The sequence below is a fragment of the Microtus oregoni genome, unplaced genomic scaffold (assembly GCF_018167655.1).
Source record: "Microtus oregoni isolate MIOR12 unplaced genomic scaffold, Mior012 000019F_ref0000042, whole genome shotgun sequence".
Taxonomy (NCBI): domain Eukaryota; kingdom Metazoa; phylum Chordata; class Mammalia; order Rodentia; family Cricetidae; genus Microtus; species Microtus oregoni.
The window spans coordinates 38,977,131-38,996,929 of NW_024543078.1; the positions used below are offsets into that span (position 1 = coordinate 38,977,131).

The window sequence follows — 19,799 nt, forward strand, 5'->3', positions numbered from 1 at the left end:
GGGTGGAAAAATACTGAGTGGGTAACAGAGAAAGGTAGCTATAAATATCAGCTAAGGTCACGTAAGCAGAAATGAGGATTAAAATTGACATGTTTGTCATATTCTGTTAAGAATGTGTTTGTACAGATATTTGTTCTGTCTTTCCCCAGTTTCTTTATCATGGGCTGTAACATCAATTAAGAGAACATAAGTGGTTATCATATTTAAGTTTGAGAACGTTCCCTCAAGTGATATTGCCACCCATTCTAAAATTCATAATTTGTGGTTATATGAGGGATAGTTATATCAAATTAGGCATAATTATGACCTGGTTAAATATATAATGTGCTTGCAGTTGTGCATGGGATAATTATATCATGTTAGGGGTGATTACGAGCTGGTTGTTTTCATTTGGAAATTAAGCATGACATAAGGAGATGCAATTGTGTCAAGTTGACAAGGGGTGGACTTGTAGTGGCTATTCTTGGTTACCAACTTGACTACATCTGGAATTGACTAGAACTCAAGCAGCTGGGTACAACTTTGAAGTTAAATTAAATTAAACATTTTTAAAATTGAACTGAATTGGATTTTTAAAATTTAATTTTTTTAATTAAATCATTTGAAGTGGAAAAATACACTTTTAAACTGAATCTTTTGTGGTGCAGACATATATCTTTAATCCAGATCTTTTGAGGTGGAAAGATTCACCTTTAATCTGGGCCCCACCTTCTATTGCAGCCTATATAACCAATATAGATGAAAGGTCTTTTTTTTTCCTTGCTTGTTCTTGCTCATTTCCAAGTTCATTCCTTCACTGGCATTAGAGCCTACTTCTTTGGGACTTGAGCATATACTGAAGACCAACTGAGACACTCAGCTCTGTAGACTGAACAACTACTGGATTCCGGGATCTTACATTGGAAGACAGCCATTGTTGGACTAGCTGGGCAACAATGACCTGTAAGCTATTCTACATATCCTCTATCAGTTCTGTTCATCTAGAGAAGCCTGATTAATACAATTGGGCATGTATGCTGATTCTATAACTTGGCTGTTGCCATTAGGTGTGTAGATATCTGACTTTGATTCCATTGGATATATACCCAAAAGTGACAGCTGAATCATATGTGTTTATTTGGTTTTTGGAGACAGGGTTTCTCTGTGTAGCCCTAGCAGTCCTGGAACTCAATCTGTAGAATAGGCTGGCCTTGAATTCAGATCTGTCTGCCTCGGCTTCCTGAGTGCTGGGATTAAAGGTATGTGCAATCACTACTCAGCCTATTTTTAAGAGCTTTTATACTAATTTCCAAGGTTGGTTACCTAATTTACATATTCAGTATGTATTGTGGTGTAGAAGGTCCTTCTGTCTATGTGTTGCTTTCATTGGTTAATAAAGGAACAGCTTTGGGCCTATAGCAGAGCTATAGGGGAACAGAGCTAGGCAGGGAAAACTAAATGGAATGCTGGGAAGAAGAGGCAGAGAGAGATGCCATGGATCCTCAGCCAGAGATAGATGTGCTGGAACTTTGCTAGTAGGCCATAGCCTCATGGTGATACACAGATTAATAAAAATGGTTAAATTAAGATGTAAGAGTTAGCCAATAAGAAGTTAGAGCTAATGAGCCAAGCAGTGATTTTAATTAATACAATTCCTGTGTGATTATTTTGGGGGTCTGGACAGCCAGGAAATGAACAAGTGGCCAAGCAGCTCTTTGGAACAGTATTGTTTAAGAGTTCTCCCATCCCCCACATCCTGAACTGTAAATTTTCGAAGAAACTCTTAAAATTTATTTTTAGATTTTCATTATTTATTATTTTAGTATTATTATGAGTGTTTTTGCCTGCATATATGCCTGTGTACTACATGCATGCCTTGTGCCAGAGGAGGTGGTAAGCCTCCATGTAGGTGCTGGGAATCAAACCCAGGTCCTTTGCAACAAGAAGTGATGTTAACCAGAGTCAACTATCTAGTCCCAAATTTGTCTTATTGATGACAGACATCATGACTAGGGTGAGACAGAATCTCAATGTAGTTTTTATTTGAATTTTCTTGACAGCTAAGACCATTAACACTTTTCATGTATTTATTGGCAGTTTATATTTCTTTTCAGAACTATTCGGTTTACCTGTCCATTACTGACTAGCTGATTATTATTTTTTTTTGAGTTTTAAAAATGTTTAGATACCCTTGGCAGTGGTGGCACACTCAGGAGGCAGAGGCAGAAGGATCTGAGTTCAAGGTCAGTCTCATCTAGTTCCAGGACAGTTAGAACTGCAGTGTTATGGGATAATCTTTTTGTACACTGTGAAGATGTATCTCTGTTAAGGCACCTTCCGATTAGTTTAATAAAAAGCTGAATGGCCAATAGCAGTAGAGGATGAGCAGGACTTCCGGCAAGAGAGAAAAACTCACGGGAGGAATCTGAGGCTGGGGGGTTTGCCAGTGAGACATGGGGAAGTTGGATATACAGTATGAGTCATGTGGCAGAACGCAGATTAATATAAATAGGTTAACTTAAGGTATAAGAGCTAGTTGGGAACAAGCCTAAGCAAAGGCCAAAGTTTCATAATTAATAAGTCTCCATGTCATTATGGGAGCTGGCTGTCCAAAAAAAGTCCAACTACAATACAGAGAAACCCTGTCTTGAAAAATAAAACAAAAAAAGTTTAGATGCCAATGCTGTTAATGACTAGTAAGGTCTTTCTCCCATTCTGTAGGCTCTCTTCACTGATAATTATTCCCCATGATGCCCAAACTTCATTCAGTGTAATTTCATTTGTCAATTCTTGATGGTTTCTTGGACTAGAATCCTATTCAGAAAGTTCTGTGTCTGTATCTTTAAGTGTTTTTCCTGTTTTCTTCTGGTAGTTTCGGGTCTTAATTTCAGGTTTCCTAGCACCAAGTGAAGATGCTATCTTTTCTCCAACATATTTCAGCATCTTTGTTGAAAGTCAGATGTTTGTAGCTCCATGGGTCTATTTCAGGGTCCTCAATTCTAGGTCACTGTTGGTCTCTGTTTTTGTGTCAGGACCATGTTGTTTTTGTTACTACTGCTTTGTAGTATAATTTGAGATCGTGTTGTGACACCTGTAGCATGCTTTTTGCTCAGGATTACTTTGACAGCTTGAGGTCTTCTGTGCTTTCATATTAACCTTGGAGTTTGCCATTGGAATTTTGATTGAGATTATAGCAGTTCTGTAGATTGTTTCTGGCAATAGTCATTTTCCTTCTGCCAGTCAATGAATGTATTTTTTCCCATCTTCTAGTGACTTCAGTTTCTTCCTTTAGGGATACTGTTTTCACTGTAAAAGTCTCACACTTTGTATAGGTATACTTCTAGATTTTTCTTTTTCCTCTTCTGCAATTTTTCCTCCTTGAGACAGTGTTTGTCTAGTCCTGGAACTTGCTATGTAGACCAGGGTGGCCTCAAACATCCTGCCCTCTTCAATTGCTGGAATTAAAGGCATGCACCACTATGCTTGCCTGATTTTTTTCAACATGTTCATTGTCATTATATAGAAAAGCAACTGATGCTATCTTACAACTTTGATGAAAATGTTTATTTAGATCTAAGAGTTTTCTGGTGGTATCAGGGTCTTTTAAGAATAGGACCAGTCTGTAAATAGGGATAATTTGACATTTTCCTTTGCTGTGTGTACCCTCTATTTCTCTGGCTTAAGAATTCAAGGACTACAGTAGACAACAATGGAGATAATAGACATATTTTTCTTTTTAAAATTGTTATATTTATTTTGTGATGGCCCGTGCTTGTTATGGTGTGCCAATGGTCAGAGGACAACTCTCAAGAGTTAGTTCTATCCTTCTACCACATAGGTCCTAGGGATTTAACTCAGTTTCTCAGGCTCCATAGTAAGCATCTCTACCTGCTGAGCTAGCCCGATAACTAGTCAATGATTTCCTGTTCTTGAATTACAGGGAATGCTTTCAATTTTTCGCCATTAATATAGTATTTGTGATGTTTTCTGTATATAGTTTTTACTTTTAAATTTTTTATTATTTTCCATTTCCGTGTGTGATATGCAAGTGTGTGTACACAAGTTTGCACATGTAGGCACACATTTGAGTGGATGCAAGAACACATGGGTGCACATGCATGTAGAGATCCAAAGTTGATGTAAGGAATCATCTTCCATCACTCTTCTACCTTATTCATTGAGGCAGGACCTCTCAATCAAACTGAGTTCACTTATAATGCTAGTCTTACTAACTAGTAAGGAATCCCATCTTTACTTTCTGAGGCTAGAATTTTAAGTGGACCCAGATGTGCATGTGCACACACATCATTCCAAGGAATTTACATGAATTCCAGGGATCTGAACTCTAGTCCTCACACGTGTATGGTAAGTACTTTAACCATGGACCCATCTTCCTAACCCTTAGTTTTAAATTACATTTATTCTTTTTTGTGTGCATGTGTAGTCAGGAGACAACTTTCATGAGTTCTCTCTGTTGACTGGGTATATCCTGGGGGCTGAACTTATGTGGTCAAACTTGGAGGGAAATGCTGTTACCCGATGCTCTCTCTCTTACTATGGTAAGGTATGGTCTTTCTAGACATAGTCACTTCAGGACACTTGCCATGAAAGGGTTGAACTTTGTCAAATATATGTATCTGTTGAGGTGATCATGTGATTTCTGTCCCTGATTCTATTTATGTACTAAGCTAATTTGCTGATTTGCTTATTTTGAATAATGCTTACATCTTTGGAATAAAACTAATTTGAGTGCCAGCAATAGTGGTTCACACCTTTAATCCTAACACTTAGGAAGAAAGGCAGACGGATCTCTGAGTTCGAAGCCAGCCTGGTCTACAGCGTGAGTTCCAGGACAGTCAGAGCTACACAAAGAAATGGAACCCTGTCCTAAAAAAACATAAACAAAACCAAACAAACAACTAGCTAACTTGATCATGTTGTAAGATGTTTTTAAGGTGGTACTAAACTCAGTTTTCAAATACTTTATTGGGAGAATTTGCATCTATGTCCATACAGGAAACAGGCACTAACACACTAACAGCTGTGAAGAAAGGTCAACAGGGAATGGATGAGAAAAGTGTCACATTGTCAGGAGTCATACTTAAATCTGACTGGGACAACAAAGTGTTGGAAAATAGTGAGTAGTAGAATATAATATAAAGGGCAGACGGGAGGTAGATATTACATAGGATTACATGAAAATATCCTAGGGACAAACTTTCCAGAGAGCAAGGACAAAGAATAACCTGAAGCCATGACACAAACAACCAAAGTGGCAATAAACTGAAAATAAAAAGCAATTGGAGCCAGGCAGTGGTGGCACAGGCCTTTAATCCCAGTACTTGAGAGGCAGAGGCAGGCAGATCTCTGTGAGTTGGAGGCCAGCCAAGAGCTAGTTCCAGGACAGACCCCAAAGTCTGTCTTGAAAAAAATTAGAGGCTACCTCAAAAATATCCATGAGGCAGAGGGCAGTGGCCTTGGGAACTAAAATCTAAGACCTTGCAAGGCTGTGTAAATGATTTGAAGTAATAAGGATTTTTATGTTTATTTGGTACACACAAAAATGTTTACTCATTTACTCCTAATTAGAAGAAATATAATCATAGATCTATTCTGCCTTTTAGTTTTTCATTCTGTTACTGAAATTGCTAAATATTTCTACTAGATAGTGGGAATAAAGATAAGCTTCATACTAAATGTGAATGTATTCCCCAAATACCTTTAGAGAATCAAGCTTTTATAAATTCATTTTTATAAAAATATTTTAAATACAAAATACATCTCTAAACTCCAGCTTAAAAGTTCTAATAAATGTGTGGAATGTTTTTCTATGAAAATAAAGATAAAATAAACATATACTGATTAAAACATGCTTAATCTCAAGATGGCATAGCATCTAATCAGCTAAAAATCTTAAAAACTCCTTTGACCCCAGTAATTGCCAAACACTTTTAACAATATTACTGAACAATATAAGGCAAAACATTTATAGATGAACTCAATTCTGAATATAAAGGTAAGTTAAGGTAAAAAAAAAAAAAACCACAAAACTCTAAGCTAAAGGCACAAGAGTTAATACAATGGCTTAATGGACAAAGTGTAAGCTTAGTTCTTTCCTGTTCTGAGATAAAGGTCTCAGTGAGAGAGCTGTTGTTTCATTAAGCACTTACATGCCCAAGGTCCTTCTGACATATTATTTCATCCCCACCCCATAATACTGTTATTTAGTCTAGAACTGAAGAGAAATGATCTTGAGTTCCAAATGGGAAGCAAGTTGGCCATCTTCAAGTATGCCTTAGAAGGGGTACTCACTATCTGATAGGACCTGATGCAATGAACCTGAGCCATGCACACACCTCTGTAACTCAGAAAGGAAGTCTGGATTCCTATGGGATAGATAAGTAATCCCTGACAAAAAGGTCCTTGAAGCAATATAAAACGCTTTCATTAGGAAGCAGTTGTGATAAAAGTCAGGATAGTGGTGTGACCTTCGAGCAAGGAGAAGATTTTGAAAAAGACAAGATTATAGCAATTTAAATACTAATGTTCATCTAGGCTGGGTGCAGTGAATTCCCAAGATCTACCTGCTTCTTCTACCTCCAATGTTGTTATTAGACACAAATAGCCTTACCTCTGACTTCTTTACCTAAATACAACAGACTCAAACTCAGCTGCTCAAGCCTGTTTTTTCCCACTGAGCCATCTCTCAAGCCCCAAGTGCTACTATCTTGTAACTAAGAAATTGTGTTTATAGACAGCATTTCTGTTAATACTTGGAAATACTCTCAATGATTTTATCTCAATATCCTAATTTAATATGACTTACAACTTAGTTTTTAGAAAAAAAGAAATAAAACAAATTACTGGCTTTGCTAGTTAAAAAACCCTAATGTTACAAAACTTTCAGATATACCTGTGCCTGAGAGTATATGCCACAGCTTTTTGTTAGCATGCCATACATCATAAACCACATACACAAACCCATTCTTCTCTAATACCCAGAATTTATATATTGTATGGCAGCACATGACAGAAACACTTCTCTTGTGGCCATATATAACAGCAAGTAATTTACAAATTCAATAATCCAAGAGACATTAGGAAAGATTTCATCTCCTTTGAAGATACTAAAGTACCCGGAACAAGGAAGAGTGCTGTATTAAAGCAAAGGGGTTAAAGGAGTTTGAATTTAGTAAGCAATTTAGTCACAAAGAATGGGGAAGGGAGGGTATTGGAAACCACTTCTTTTGTAGGCAATAGAAATTCCCTACAAAATATAAAGTTCTAGGGAATAATTTTATTACATTCATTTCACTTTTAAGTCTTAAGCTTTTAAAATAAGTAACATTTAAGACAATAAGACTCATAAAATTACTTACTCTTTGTACTCTCTCCCTCATTCTTAGAATCCATGAAATCACCTGAACGCATAGCACACATAATCTTCTGAGCAACAGTAGAGAGGGGTGTCTCACAGAGATCAAAACCTACACATGCCTCATAATTTTCCATTTTCATAAAGTCCTAAATACAAGATAAGTACCCATATATTAATTTTAAGACTTTAAAAGGATTACATATATTTTCATTTAAAAGGTATTAATAACTACAGGAAACAGGTTTCGATTATCTAACACAAATAGGATGGAGAAAGAAGTGAGGCCTGTTGGTAAAACTGAATTAGGAAGCTGAGGCAGGAAGACATAGTTCAAGCCTGCCTAGGCTACAGAGCAAGTTCGAGGACAGCTGGGCAGATTAGTAAGACCCAGTCTCAAATATTTTTAAAGCTGTTTTATTTTTATTTTTTTTTAAAAGAAAACAAACTATCTTTTTCCATTTTACATACCAATCTCAGTTCCCTCTTGCTTGGTATGTATAAACCCTAGTCTTGCTTCCCAGCGCTACAAATCAAATCAAAACCAACCAGAGGCTCCTTTGAGAAACAAACATATACAGGCTGGAGAGATGGCTCAGTGGTTAAGAGCATTGCCTGCTCTTCCAAAGGTCCTGAGTTCAATTCCCGGCAACCACATGGTGGCTCACAACCATCTGTAAAGAGGTCTAGTGCCCCCTTCTGGCCTGCAGGCATACACACAGAGAGACTATTGTATATATAATAAATAAAATATTTTAAAAAAATAGAGAAATAAACATATAAAAATAATTTCTAATTAACCAACTATGAGGTAAGCAGTTTAACTCCTCCTCAGTTCTGAAAGCTGGCTGCTATTTTCAAGCATATAACTCTGCAATACGGTAATTAAACCTGACCTCGGTCATCAAGGTAGACAAATAACCTGCCACTTTGGGACTGACAAGTCTCTATTGGTCCACCGGCTAAGTAGGTGAAGGTTTAGTGGGTGGTACAGATTAATTATCTGCTTCCTAGCTAAATTATCTGGCACCCACCGGGAAAGCAGTTAACCGTTTCCCACATTATTTGAGAAAAGAAGAATTTAAATGCCTTATCTCTGGACATTAAAATGAACAGCTGACAGTTAAATTGTTTTGGGAGGGGTTGTTTTGTTTTTGAGACAGGGTTTCTGTTTAACAGCTCTGGCTGTCCTAGAATTTTATTTGTAGACCAGGCTGGCCTTGAACTCAGAGATCCACCTGCCTCTGCCTCCCAAGTGCTGGTATTAAGAGTCAGACTGGCCTTACAGTTAAATCTTATGATAAAATTTAATGTTTTTTTTAACTATATTAGGCTCACCTAACAAAAATAAATTTATGTAACATGATACAATAACTGACAGAAATGCATTTGCTTGATAGATTGTAAAAATACAGTGCATGGCCACTTTCTATAGTTATACCCTGAAAATATCCATAAAACTATGTGAACCATAAAACAAAGGTAAAGAATATTCTTAGAGGTATTTCCTATAGCTGAACTTAAAATATTTATTATTTGACACAGACATATCATAAAATGAACTCTTTGGGAGCTTTTGATAAAATAACCGATAGGAAATTTCGTGCGGTGGTATACACTCATAATCCCAGCACAGTCAAGTCAGGATCATAAACTGAAGACCAATATAGGCGAAAAGATTTAAGACCTTACCTTAAAAACAAAACAAAATGAATCTATAAAAAGAAAAAAATCCAACTAAAAAGCCACTTCAAATCTTAAATAATTGTCCAACATTTTCTAAGTGATTTAAATATATATCATAAATCCTTTAAGCAACCATTTGTATATAATTTTGAAACTTATATTTCAAATTTCATTATTTATGCTATAATCACAGTGGTTAAAGCTCTAGTACAGCCACCAGAACCCAGCCCCTAAAACAGAAATGCTCAAAATTTGTGATACAAGCAGACACATTTAAACTTCCAAAAATTACAACAGAAAATTAGGGGAAAATACTTCAGCAGAATTTTACTTTAGTCAAACACAAGACTTGGCTATTGAATATACAATAATATTACTTTACCGACAAAGGATAAAATTCCAAACCGCAATGAAACTACACATAGTATGGAAATCTATGTACCTGCTAAAAAAGGTCAAGTATGTAGCATACATACACTAAACAAAGGTAGAACACATCCTAGGTGGGAGGCTTCAGAGTCCATGACATACAACTTAAAACTTTACTTCTGAAAAAAAAACTTTACTCCTGTCATTTTTTAAAATTATTTTCAGATCACAGTTGACCTCAGATAACAGAAACCTTAAAAAACAAAACCCCAAATTCTACAAAAATTTTGAAATACCCAACAGCAGAAAATGCCAATTTAAGGAAATTTAGTTATACTTAAAACATTTGTATACCATGTTTTTTTCCTGCAAGTAAAAATTTGACAAGATAAAGTGGCACCAAGCAAACAGTGATGAGAAGCACTTGGTAGTATGCCTGATGTGAGTTCAAGTCCAGTCTGGTCAGCCAGTCAATGTTTATACAACCTCAAAACCAATGTCACAAACTGAACATCCCTTAACTTAAATGAGTGGAACTAAAGTGCTTCAGATATTTTAATTTTTGTATACAATTATAAATTTTAGAGATAGAAATGAAGTCAAAATGTGAAATTCATTCATATTTCAGACAAAATTTTATACAACTAAGACTGAAGGTAGCTTTATAACTTAGTGTATGTATTTTATGACTGACAAGCCATGAAAGATCAGATGTAGAATTTTTCATTTGAGAAACATTCCAGTTGCTTAAAAATACAGGTTCAAATTTTGGAGTATTTAAAATTTTCATATTAGGGAAGTTCAACTTGACATTGAATCTATTCAAATAAAATGTTCTGTTGATCTTAAATTTATAACCCTAGTAGCACTGAGGCTGATGACGTGGGTTAATCTCTGCTACCAAGACTGACGACCTGATTTCCATTCCCAGAGCTCTTGTGGTAGAAGAGTAACACAACTCCTGCAAGACGCTCTCACCTCCACACATGCGACATGGTACACACTAATTACTGTACACGACTGCACATATACCCATCCCTCCCCACACACTAAGTAAATGTCAAAAGAAAAATTAGTAGTGTTTATTAGAAATAGCATCCTAATAGTTAAAAATTAAAACACAGCAGGCATAGTAAAGATTCAGTTTTAGAAATCTTCAGTCTTTAAGATCAGGTCTTAATCTTTGACTGGTTTTCTAAATTTTCCACAACATCTTTTAGATAGTCTGCATCTTTGAAAAAATATACATATAATTCTCTTTCCACTTGATGCAATTTATTAGTTGCCAAAAGTTTTCTTTTTGTCTTCACATCAGCAAGAATATCCGTAAGGAGATGATTTAGTTTATTCAACTTAGATTCAACTCGATGAACATGTTCCATTAACTCCTGAAAAGGGGAGAAAAAAAACCCTTTATTTCAAGAACTTTATCACTAACACCAACTAGAAATTTAAAAGGAAATTCTAAAATTTAAAAGGAAATTCTATTAAATGAAAAACTTCTCATAATCACAATAAAAAGCCCTGTTAGGCTGGAGTGATGACACAGACTCTTAATATAAACACCTGGGAGACAGAGGCAGGACGATCTCTTAGTTCTAGGATAGCCTGATCTGCACAGTTAATTCCAAACCAGCCAGGCCTACATAGTGAGATCCTATCTTTAAACAAAGAACTAGAGAAAAACAAAAAGAGGGCTGAACAGATGGCTCAGTGGACAAAGGCACTTGTTATCAAGCCTGATGACCCAAGTTTGATCCCCCAAATCCACGTTTGAAGTAAAGAGTAGACTCCCAATTGTCCTCTGATCGACAGGTGTGTGAGCCTTCACACACAAAAATAAATAAATGTAATAAAAAATTTAAAAAGAAAAAAAAACAACACTTAACAGGCTGGGCATGGATGGTGCTCATGTTTACAATACCAACAGTAGGAAAGGAAGGCTGGATTGCTCTAAATTTGAGGCCAAACTGGGATACACAGTTTTTTTCAGATCATAACATTCTGAAACAAAGATGCATTTTATCATGGAGGCCATTATGTGGTGGTTTCTGATGGCCTAGTACACAGACCTGTAATCCCACCACTTGGAGGCAAAGTAAAGACTGTTACATGTCTATGTAGCAAGTTCTAGTCCAACAAGGGCTATGTGGTGAGATTCTGTTTGGAACCAAACAGTTTTCCTTAATATTCTTGATGTAGAAAAATGTGTCAATTATGAATCACAGAACAATTCAGAGCAATTAGGAATTAACCATGAGGCTTTATAAATATTCTACTCATTTTAACTGGCTTATTTTTTCCCCTTTAAAATATACTCAAGAGTAACACAGTGATGGACTAGAGAGGCACTTCAGTAGACAATGACATCTACAGCCAAGCCTGACAACCATAGTTCAATCCTTGGAAAGATATGGTAGAAAGAAGAGAACCAATTACTATAAATGGTCCCGATTTCCACCTGTGCATCATGACACTCTCACATAACACACAAATAAATGCGATTTTAAAAAAGAATATGCTGACAATGGCACGGGGTTTTGACCCTACTTCATGTTCTGGCTTTGTGGAATCCTAGCCAGTTTGGATGTTCACCTTCCTAGACATGGACGGAGGGGGACAGACCTTGAACTTTCCACAGGGCAGGGAACCCTGACTGCTCTATGGACTGGAGAGGGAGGGGGAGAGGAGTTTGGGGGAGCGGGAGAAGGGTGGGAGGAGGGGGAGGGAAATGGGAGGCTGGGAGGAGGCGGATACTTTTTTTTCCTTTTCTCAATAAAAAATAAAAATTAAAAAAAAATTAAAAAAAAAAAAAGAATATGCTGAAAAAATGTCTACTAACATCTAAAAGACCAGTCACTGGGAAACATGTTTAAAACAAAAAAGTTGGGGAATTCCATTAGAAGAAGCATGTACCAATAAGTACACAAAGAGATTTTAAAACAGACGAGCAATCCTCTCTTTGCTGAAATAACAAGTTTTCTTCCCTAATACAAAATCATATCATTTTTATAGTGGCTGAAAACTTTACTTTCAAATTATGTACACAACATTCAAAATTACCTGAATACGTATTAGTAGTTACAAAAAAACCATAAGGTTTTGTATGGTGGCATATGCCTATAATCCTAGAACCTGGGAGATTGTGAGTTGGAGACCGGCATAGGCTATACAACAAGACTCTGTACTCTAAATAAAAGCATTTATTTTCTTTTATAAGGAACATTATTTTATTTATTCATTTATTTAATTATTTTATTCATTCATTTACTTACTTACTTATTTTGGTTTTTCAAGACAGGGTTTTTCTGTGTAGCTTTGGAGCCTGTCCTGGCACTTGCTCTGTGAACCAGGCTGACCTCAAACTCACAGAGATCTGCCTGTCTCTGCCTACCGAGTGCTGGGATTAAAGGCATGTGCCACCACTGCCTGGCAGAACATTTTTAATGATTTTTTTTTATTTGAATGAGTATTTTTGCTTGCATGTGTATATGTATACCACATGTGTGCCTGATACCCACAAAAGCCAAGGATGTCAGAACTCCCATTACCAGAGTTACAGATGGTTGTGAGCCACCATGTGGGTGCTAGGAATGAAACATGGGTCCTCTTACAAGAGCTAGCTCTCTGGCCCTTTACAATAAGCATATTTTTAACAGCATTTTAAACTTCTTAGGTAAACACTCACCTGATCACAGAGCAATAGCTGGTTCCCTCCGTGATACAAAGCATCACAAAGCATGTCCACATCATTATTCAGTTTGGACAGAAAGAAAAACTGTTCTTGAGTAGATACTGCCAATTGATCTTGTATTTGAGAAAGATCTTGTTTCAATTTCTCAGCCACTTCTTCCAAGCGTTCATGGGTTATAAACAATTCTTTTTTCTTATTGTCTCCATCTAAAAGTTGATAAAGCCTAAAATATAAAATTAAAGAGAAAAATGTTCATGTTAGCAGTTTTCAAAATTATAACCTACCATATTGGGTCATGGATAATGATAGCTAAGTAACAACTGAAAAGTAGTAATTTGTGTGTTTCTAATATTGATCAACTGAAACATCACAAATATAATACTATTTCAGAAGAGAAATACCTGAATTTGAGCATATGATACAACCCTGTCATCCCAGCACTCAGGAAGCTAAGGTAGGTGCATCATAGGCTCAAGGTTACAGAGCAAATTCAAGGCCAGCAAGATACTATCTCAAAAAGATAAATAATTCTTTAAAAGAAATATCTAAATTTCCAGTTTCTCCATCTTTCCTATTTTAGACACAAACTTCACTTTTATTAGTTTACTTCAAAGCAAGCTTCAGTGATCCATCCCAAGAAAACATTTCTTTTATAGAATACATCTATGACATAGCAGCAGCAAAAATGACCAACAAATGCCTATTGGACAAGATTGTGGTGGGATTAAAAGAGAAAAACTAAAAACGTAAATATTGTAAAAGGTAAACAATTAAGAGCTATATAAATAGCCATTAACAACAAACTTCCTACTTTAATTTGTTCAGTATTTTGTTTGGTAAAAATCCTGATAATTGCTGGGCAGTGGTGGTACCACCACTGGTATTAAATTGGGAGGCAGAGGTGTGTGGATCTTTGTGAGTTCAAGGCCAGACTGGTCTACAGAGCAAGTTCCGGGGCAGGTTCCAAAAAGCTACACAGAAAAACCCTATCTTGAAAAACAAAACAAACAAAAACAAAACAAAACAAAAAAAACCCTGATAATTAATAAGACCATTTCACTTAACGGCAGAAAAATCCATCAGCCTATAAGTAAGACAAAAGAAAAATCTAAAGCAACATGTCACACCTGCCTTATAAAAAGACATTATATCTTTTACTTATACATATACCAACATATAGCTTCCTCTCTTCACACACCCAAATCTTAACAGACTATAAAGGTGGTTGAAATCCAAAGTTGCCAATTACAGTCTGGAGAATATAACCACACAATTACACACTAGCACGTTTACACGGACTATGATGTTGATGGCAAACCCTAAAATTAAAACAATGAGGCAACCCTAAGTCATTCATTTTACTAATAAACAAAATGATTTAATGTATATTATTCTAATCCTGCAGAAAAATGAAGAATAGGATACAAATTATGTGTTTGTGTGTTTGTACATGTGCACAGGGAGGCCAGGGGTTGATGTTGGGACTCTTCCTCAAATACTCTGTCTCATTTTTTTACCAAAGTCTCTCACAAACCTGAGTTCACTTATTCAGTGAAACTGGCTGGCCAGCAAGCACTTTCTCCTCTACCTCTCCAGTGTAGAGATGACAGGAGTGTGCCACTGCAACTGGCTTTTTTATGTAATTTCTGGGATCAAATTCAGGTTAAGTTTGTACACAAGTACTTCAGTGACTGAACTATCTCCCTAGCTGTCTCCCTGCCAATCCTTTCTTTCTTTAAAATACAAAGTCTCATTGTGCAACTCAGGCTGCCCTAGAATTCTTGCTATGTAGCCCAAGCTGACCTCAAATTCAAGATTCTCTTGTCCCAGCTTCCAAAAAGTTAAAATTAAGGTATAATCCCATCACTACACAGGATTTAAAACACAGGTGTTTGCTGAACATTCATTTTCTACAGTCCACGATGGCTTCAAACGTACTATCTTTCTACACCAGCCTGTTAGGTACTAGGATTACAGATATGAGTCACTACACCTTACAGAATAGACTTTTGAAGTCTGTATTCTTTAGTCTTTTAATTTCAGTATCTTGGTATCATCAATTATTTAGATAACCAGGAAAGGCTAGCTTTCACTTTGAGTGCTCTACCTTACCAGACAGGGAATAAAGTCTTCCGCTCTATTACCACCTTCCCCAAACACAGTCAGTATTGTGTCCGGCAAAACCTATGATATAAAGCTGTATTCAAATGTCCTGTCCCAAATCTAAAATAAAGTAAATAATGGTGTCTAAGTGGGAGTAAATGTTTTATTAGTTTATTCCTACAACTCATTGACTTCAGCTCTAAAGTGGCTACATTCAGACCTAACATGAACAGAAAGGGAACCAAAATTGTTTAAGATAAAAGAAAAGCAGAAAGGCCAATCTAAGTACAAGTAATTTTTTAAACCTTTAAAAATTTCTGTTCAAATTCTCTAGTATCTTACACAAATAAAAATTATTAAGAAAGCAATGACATATGCATACCTATGAGTAGAATAATCTTTAGTGTTGATGGGAGTCCTGGAGTTTAACTGCTCAGATGCTGACGGATCCGTTAACGTTGCTAATTGCTGACAGAGCACCACGTTTCTTTGACTAAGTTGTTGAACCAAATTTTCAAGTTGCCGATATGTATCCCAATGTCTTCTCAACTCAATTTCATATGATAAATGTACAAGCTCAAATGATGCCTTCTGCTTTATCAACTGATTTAAAACTAACTCTTGTCTTGCTGTATAACAATCTTGTTTAGCAATCTGCAGATCAAAATCTCCCTTTACAACCGGCATGTTCAATAACTGGGCGTTCTCTTTTACTACAGCAGGCAAAATTTTGTCTTTCATATGAGTGATTTGTTCTTCAAGTTTTAGAATCTCACGGTTCAAGCTAGAAATTTTAGCATCCAAATTTTCTTTACCAACAGCCTACAAAAAGAAAGCAGTAACATTTTAAACTGTAGGTTTAAATTTTTATTTTAAAATTATTTTCACTTTTTTTGTTTTAAGTGGTCAGATAATATGCTCATTGAATAAAAAGTAACTTATTAGTATAATCCAAAACTAATTTTAAAAGGGAAGATATTGGACTAAGTCAAGAGAAAAACTTCAGTGCTTTCACATTAAATATGCATGCAGTAATAGCTAACTAGGAGATCTATTATCTTGATCATAACTTTATCGGCATATTAGTCATTGATAGCAAATGAAGATTTTAGTTTTTCTTAAAACTATCTCAATAGGTATTAGTGTATCAGCTGATTACAGCACACATTCTTTTATTATTTCAAATTTTCGTCTCTTGCAGTAACTAATTTAATGCAGGTATTCATTCCGATTCAGAAAAACCTACATTTTTATTCAATTATCTGATGATTATTAGGAAAGCAAGCTTCCAAAGAGTACAGATGAATAACTGTAATATATCTTCACATTCTCAATAAGAGGAATTCATTCCACTGAATCCTGTACTTTTGACTTCTCGTCAGAGAAATGAGGCAGAACACCCACAATCAAGCAAGTAGTCTCTTTTTTTTTTTTTTTGATTTTTCGAGACAGGGTTTCTCCATAGCTTTTGGTTCCTGTCCTGGAACTAGCTCTTGTAGACCAGGCTGGCCTCGAACTCATAGAGATCCGCCTGCCTCTGCCTCCCGAGTGCTGGGATTAAAGGCGTGCGCCACCACCGCCCGGCTAAGCAAGTAGTCTCTTTGACATATATCATAAAAGGAAACCCCAGTTTAGTCTATTTTTGAAATGACACAAATTTCAAGTTCATAGTGCAAATTAAGGCATTTTTGTTCAGAATTAACCAGGTAGTATGACTGAAGATAAAATTACTAAATTCTGGCAATATATTACTAAGTTCTGGTAATATGATTAATAATATTTTTGTATGAAATACACACTGTAAATAAGTACTGAGAAAACATAAAATTAAATTAAATTTCCCCTTTCTAAAGTAGTAGCAATATTAAACCTTATGTTTCTAACAATTACAATACAAATTCAATCTTATTTCTTATATTTACCTCATTGGTTAGGCTATGAAGATTCTCTTCTGCCCATTTTATACTTGACTTCATGCTCAAATTACTTGCTTTCAGGTATAAGATCTGTTGTTGGGCACAGATGTATGCTATCTGCAGCCTAGCCATCTCCAGTTGTCTCTCCCCAAGGATTTCTTCATTTTCACAAATAGATGGTGTTTGTATGTCTAAGAGTTGAAAATTTTCTTCATTTGAAGTTTCAACTACTTCATGTATACCCTGAAAGAACTGTTTTTTGGTATATAAGGTTAAGGCTGCTGTGCTTTGCTCCTCTTGGCTTATGTATTTTTCCAAGGAAAGTTGAGATAAAAATACCATTGGATTTGTCCCTTGACCTAAATTAGAATTTCTGAAGAATATCATCAAATTATTAACTTCATCAGTAAGAACCTGAAGTTCATTACTGAGTTTAGTGTTCACAGCATCTAGGAATCCTTGACTTTGTTTTAGCTTCTTAGTAGCTTCCTCTTGTTTAGCATTTAATGCCAGAGATTTGTAACTAGTTTCAGAAGCCATTAACTGGTATTTATTCCGTCGCTGAATTTTTAAGTTATATAATTTCTGCAGCATTTGAACCTCATCTTCTAATTTCTGTATCTCTTTGTCATCCAGTGTAGGTGTCTTCAAATCAAAAGTTTTACAGGTTCTAAGAACTTCATCCAATGCCGTTCCTTCTAGGATGGGCTTGCCTGATCTTTGAAGAATGCTGAAAGCTTCCAATTCTTTTTCAGACAACACATTCTGTTCATTAACATTTCCACAAAACCATTTCAGAAATGACTGATCTTCACCAGCCTCAAACAGCCAGTCAAAATCTTCTCCGTTAAGAGTATCAGCTTTAGGATAACCAATTTTTTCCAATGTTTCCACAAACTCCTTTCCACAACTCATGGTTAAACTACCCTACCCCTGTTTCTTATATTTGATATGAATCTATGGGAACTGTCTTTAAGAACTAAGTTCAAACAGAAAAAAACATGTTTACACTAAGTCCATGGAAGAAGGGGGGAAATACAATCTATAGTGTCCTTTCCTAGAGGGGAAAAAAACAAGTGTTAGAGTACAAATAAGTCAAATGCACTTTAAATACAGATCATTTCATCAGATGCCATCAGGAAACTATTTAAATGAAAGGCAGATGCAAGTTCGTTATCTGATGAAAACAGCAAAACACACTGCAACAGTAATGAAAACCCAATTAGTGAAAATATAACAATAAAAATCTTATTTTTCCAATGACAAAATTATTTAAAATGCACTATATTTTGTAAAATAATAGTTGTTTCCCCGTCGTTTCTAGTTTAGAAATAGAAATATGCCACTTTTTAAAAGATCAACTGAATATTTACATCAATCAGCATTCATCGGGTTCAAACGACTCAATCTCCAGACATAACCAGCCTAATGCAGAGAAAACCAGGGCAAACTGACAAGTTTCAAAGTAGCCAATCATTAAGCAAAAAGTATTATTTTCACCCAGCGCACAACGATCCAAGACTTCAGCAAACGAAGGTCAGTGGCAATGGCAGGCTGTAAAAATCTCGATACATTTGACACTCTGATAGCAAAATCTCTGGGTTAGTTTTTGTTTGTTTCTGGAGTAACCAGTTCCGGCACTTAGGATCCCTAATAAAACACACCCACAAAACCACAGAATTGCTGTTTTTAAAAGATGCATAAAGGGCCGGGCAGTGGTGGCGCACGCCTTTAATCCGAGCACTAGGGAGGCAGAGGCCGGAGGATCTCTGTGAGTTCTAGGCCAGCCTGGTCTATAAGAGCTAGTTCCATTTGAAATGGGAGGCTGGGAGGAGGTGGAAACTTGTTTTTTTTTTCTTCCTTTTCTCAATAATAATAAAAAAAGAAAAGAAAAAAAAAAGACTCTTACACAGAGAAACCCTGTCTTAAAAAAACCAAAAGTAAAAAAAAAAAAAAAAAAAAAAAAAAAGAGCTAGTTCCAGGGCAGGTAGGGCTGTTACACTGAGAAACCCTGACTCGAAAAGCAAAACAAACAAACAAAAAGATGCATAAAGGATAGGGACATATTTTGGGTTTAACGCTTGCCTAGTATGATTGAGGCCTTGGGTTTTATCCGCAGCACTCGGGAAAAAAAAAACAATTTACCAACCCCAGCCGGATGACTGGCCACGCAGCCTCAGTCCCGGCACGAAGCCTCAGCCTCCCGAGCACCTCTATCGGCTACCCGCTCCTCAAGCTGGCTGCAGGAGGGTAGCGGCGGCCCCGCCAACGCCGAACCGGAACCCCTCACCTCCGGCTACTCCAGCGGGCGCTGTCAGCGACCTCCAACCGCGCGCGTCGCAGTGCCTCACGGGAGTGCCGGGACGAGCATGCGCAGATAGCAACAGCGGTAATATCTGCGCAGGCGTGGTATCGCGGAGAGGCTGAGGAAGAACAGCTGACCTGCCCCACCCCTTACCTGCATGGAGCCAAGAGCCCGCTGATTGGCTCTCCTGCCCATTAACTCCGCCCCCAGCCCGCCGACCTTTCCCGTTAGGCTCAAGCGGAGCGGTTTCCTCGCTGAAGACTCCGCCCTCTCCCCGCCCCGCCCTGGAGTTGATGTTTGGGGTTCTTTGGGCTGAGCGCTGCACAGCGAGCCAGGCTTCTCTCGTTCAGTTAGGCCTCCTAGGCTAAGGAT

The 19,799-nt window shown here is 36.8% G+C and overlaps 2 protein-coding genes across 4 annotated transcripts in view; both read right to left on the reverse strand.

The window, feature by feature from the left end:
- The window catches only part of LOC121459515 (DNA polymerase nu-like), a 149,765-nt gene extending 130,382 nt beyond the window's left edge, over positions 1-19,383 (reverse strand). Inside the window, exons 1-2 of the mRNA XM_041669393.1 lie at positions 19,272-19,383; positions 7,359-7,503 (exon numbers count right to left, since the gene is read on the reverse strand). Coding sequence (XP_041525327.1) covers positions 7,359-7,497 — 139 coding nt within the window. The 5' untranslated portion in view covers positions 7,498-7,503; positions 19,272-19,383. The remainder of the gene's footprint in view (positions 1-7,358; positions 7,504-19,271) is intronic.
- LOC121459516 (HAUS augmin-like complex subunit 3) lies at positions 8,870-19,457 on the reverse strand. 3 transcript variants are annotated; one of them, XM_041669395.1, is made up of 5 exons: positions 19,413-19,457; positions 17,129-18,179; positions 15,589-16,028; positions 13,098-13,326; positions 8,870-10,797 (listed from the first exon to the last, which is right to left on the reverse strand). In XM_041669395.1, the coding sequence occupies exons 2-5, from the start codon at positions 18,035-18,037 to the stop codon at positions 10,579-10,581; spliced, it is 1,797 nt and encodes a 598-aa protein (XP_041525329.1). In that variant the 5' UTR covers positions 18,038-18,179; positions 19,413-19,457; the 3' UTR covers positions 8,870-10,578. The 3 variants fall into 3 exon arrangements, with proteins under 3 accessions (XP_041525329.1, XP_041525328.1, XP_041525330.1); XM_041669394.1 differs by lacking the exon at positions 19,413-19,457 and adding an exon at positions 19,272-19,406; XM_041669396.1 differs by lacking the exon at positions 19,413-19,457 and having other exon boundaries at positions 17,129-18,916.
- Between the last annotated feature and the right edge of the window lie 342 nt (positions 19,458-19,799).